At 65.4% G+C, this 788-nt stretch overlaps 1 protein-coding gene across 1 annotated transcript in view; it reads left to right on the top strand.

Moving 5' to 3' along the window:
- LOC122190831 (40S ribosomal protein S9-like) overlaps positions 1-745 on the top strand; it is a 795-nt gene extending 50 nt beyond the window's left edge. The window contains exons 2-3 of the mRNA XM_042890945.1: positions 5-127; positions 526-745. Of these exons, the coding sequence (XP_042746879.1) occupies positions 5-127; positions 526-716 (314 nt within the window). The 3' untranslated portion in view covers positions 717-745. The remainder of the gene's footprint in view (positions 1-4; positions 128-525) is intronic.
- The last annotated feature ends 43 nt before the right edge of the window (positions 746-788 follow it).

Below are 788 nucleotides of genomic sequence, written 5' to 3'. Positions count from 1 at the left end.
CCAGGTGAATACGGGCTGCGCAACAAACGCGAGGTCTGGCGCGTCAAATTCACGCTGGCCAAGATCCGCAAAGCGGCGCGGGAGCTGCTGACCTTGGATGAGAAGGACCCCCGGCGCCTCTTCGAGGGTGGGCTGCCCCACAGCTGCCCCACGGCTGCCCCATAGCTGCCCCATAGCTGCCCCATGGCTGCCCCATGGCTGCCCCATGGCTGCCCCATAGCTGCCCCATAGCCAGTCCCACGGCTGCCCCACGGCTGCCCCATGGCTGCCCCATGGCTGCCCCATTGCCAGTCCCATGGCTGCCCCATGGCTGCCCTATTTTTCACCCCATTCCTCACCCCACAGCTGCCCCATTCCTAACCCACTCCTCACCCCATAGCTGCCCCATTCCTCACCCCATTCCTCACCCCACTCCTCACCCCATAGCTGCCCCATTCCTCACCCCATTGCTCACCCCATTGCTCACCCCATAGCTGCCCCATTCCTCACCCCCACCCGGCCCCACAAGTGTCCCCCTGCCCTCAGGCAACGCGCTGCTGCGGCGCCTGGTTCGCATCGGTGTTCTGGACGAGGGGAAGATGAAGCTGGATTACATCCTGGGGCTGAAGATCGAGGACTTCCTGGAGCGCCGCCTGCAGACGCAGGTCTTCAAGCTGGGCCTGGCCAAATCCATCCACCACGCCAGGGTGCTCATCCGGCAGCGCCACATCCGGTGAGGGACCCCCAAATGGGGAGCGGGACCCCCAAAATGGGGAGCGGGACCCCCAAAATGGGGAGTGGGACCCCCC

The sequence above is a fragment of the Lagopus leucura genome, unplaced genomic scaffold, assembly GCF_019238085.1.
Source record: "Lagopus leucura isolate 7727_CA_CO unplaced genomic scaffold, USGS_WTPT01 27681-0_obj-0_obj, whole genome shotgun sequence".
Lineage (NCBI taxonomy): Eukaryota > Metazoa > Chordata > Aves > Galliformes > Phasianidae > Lagopus > Lagopus leucura.
This window is presented reverse-complemented; position numbering and strand designations above follow the sequence as displayed.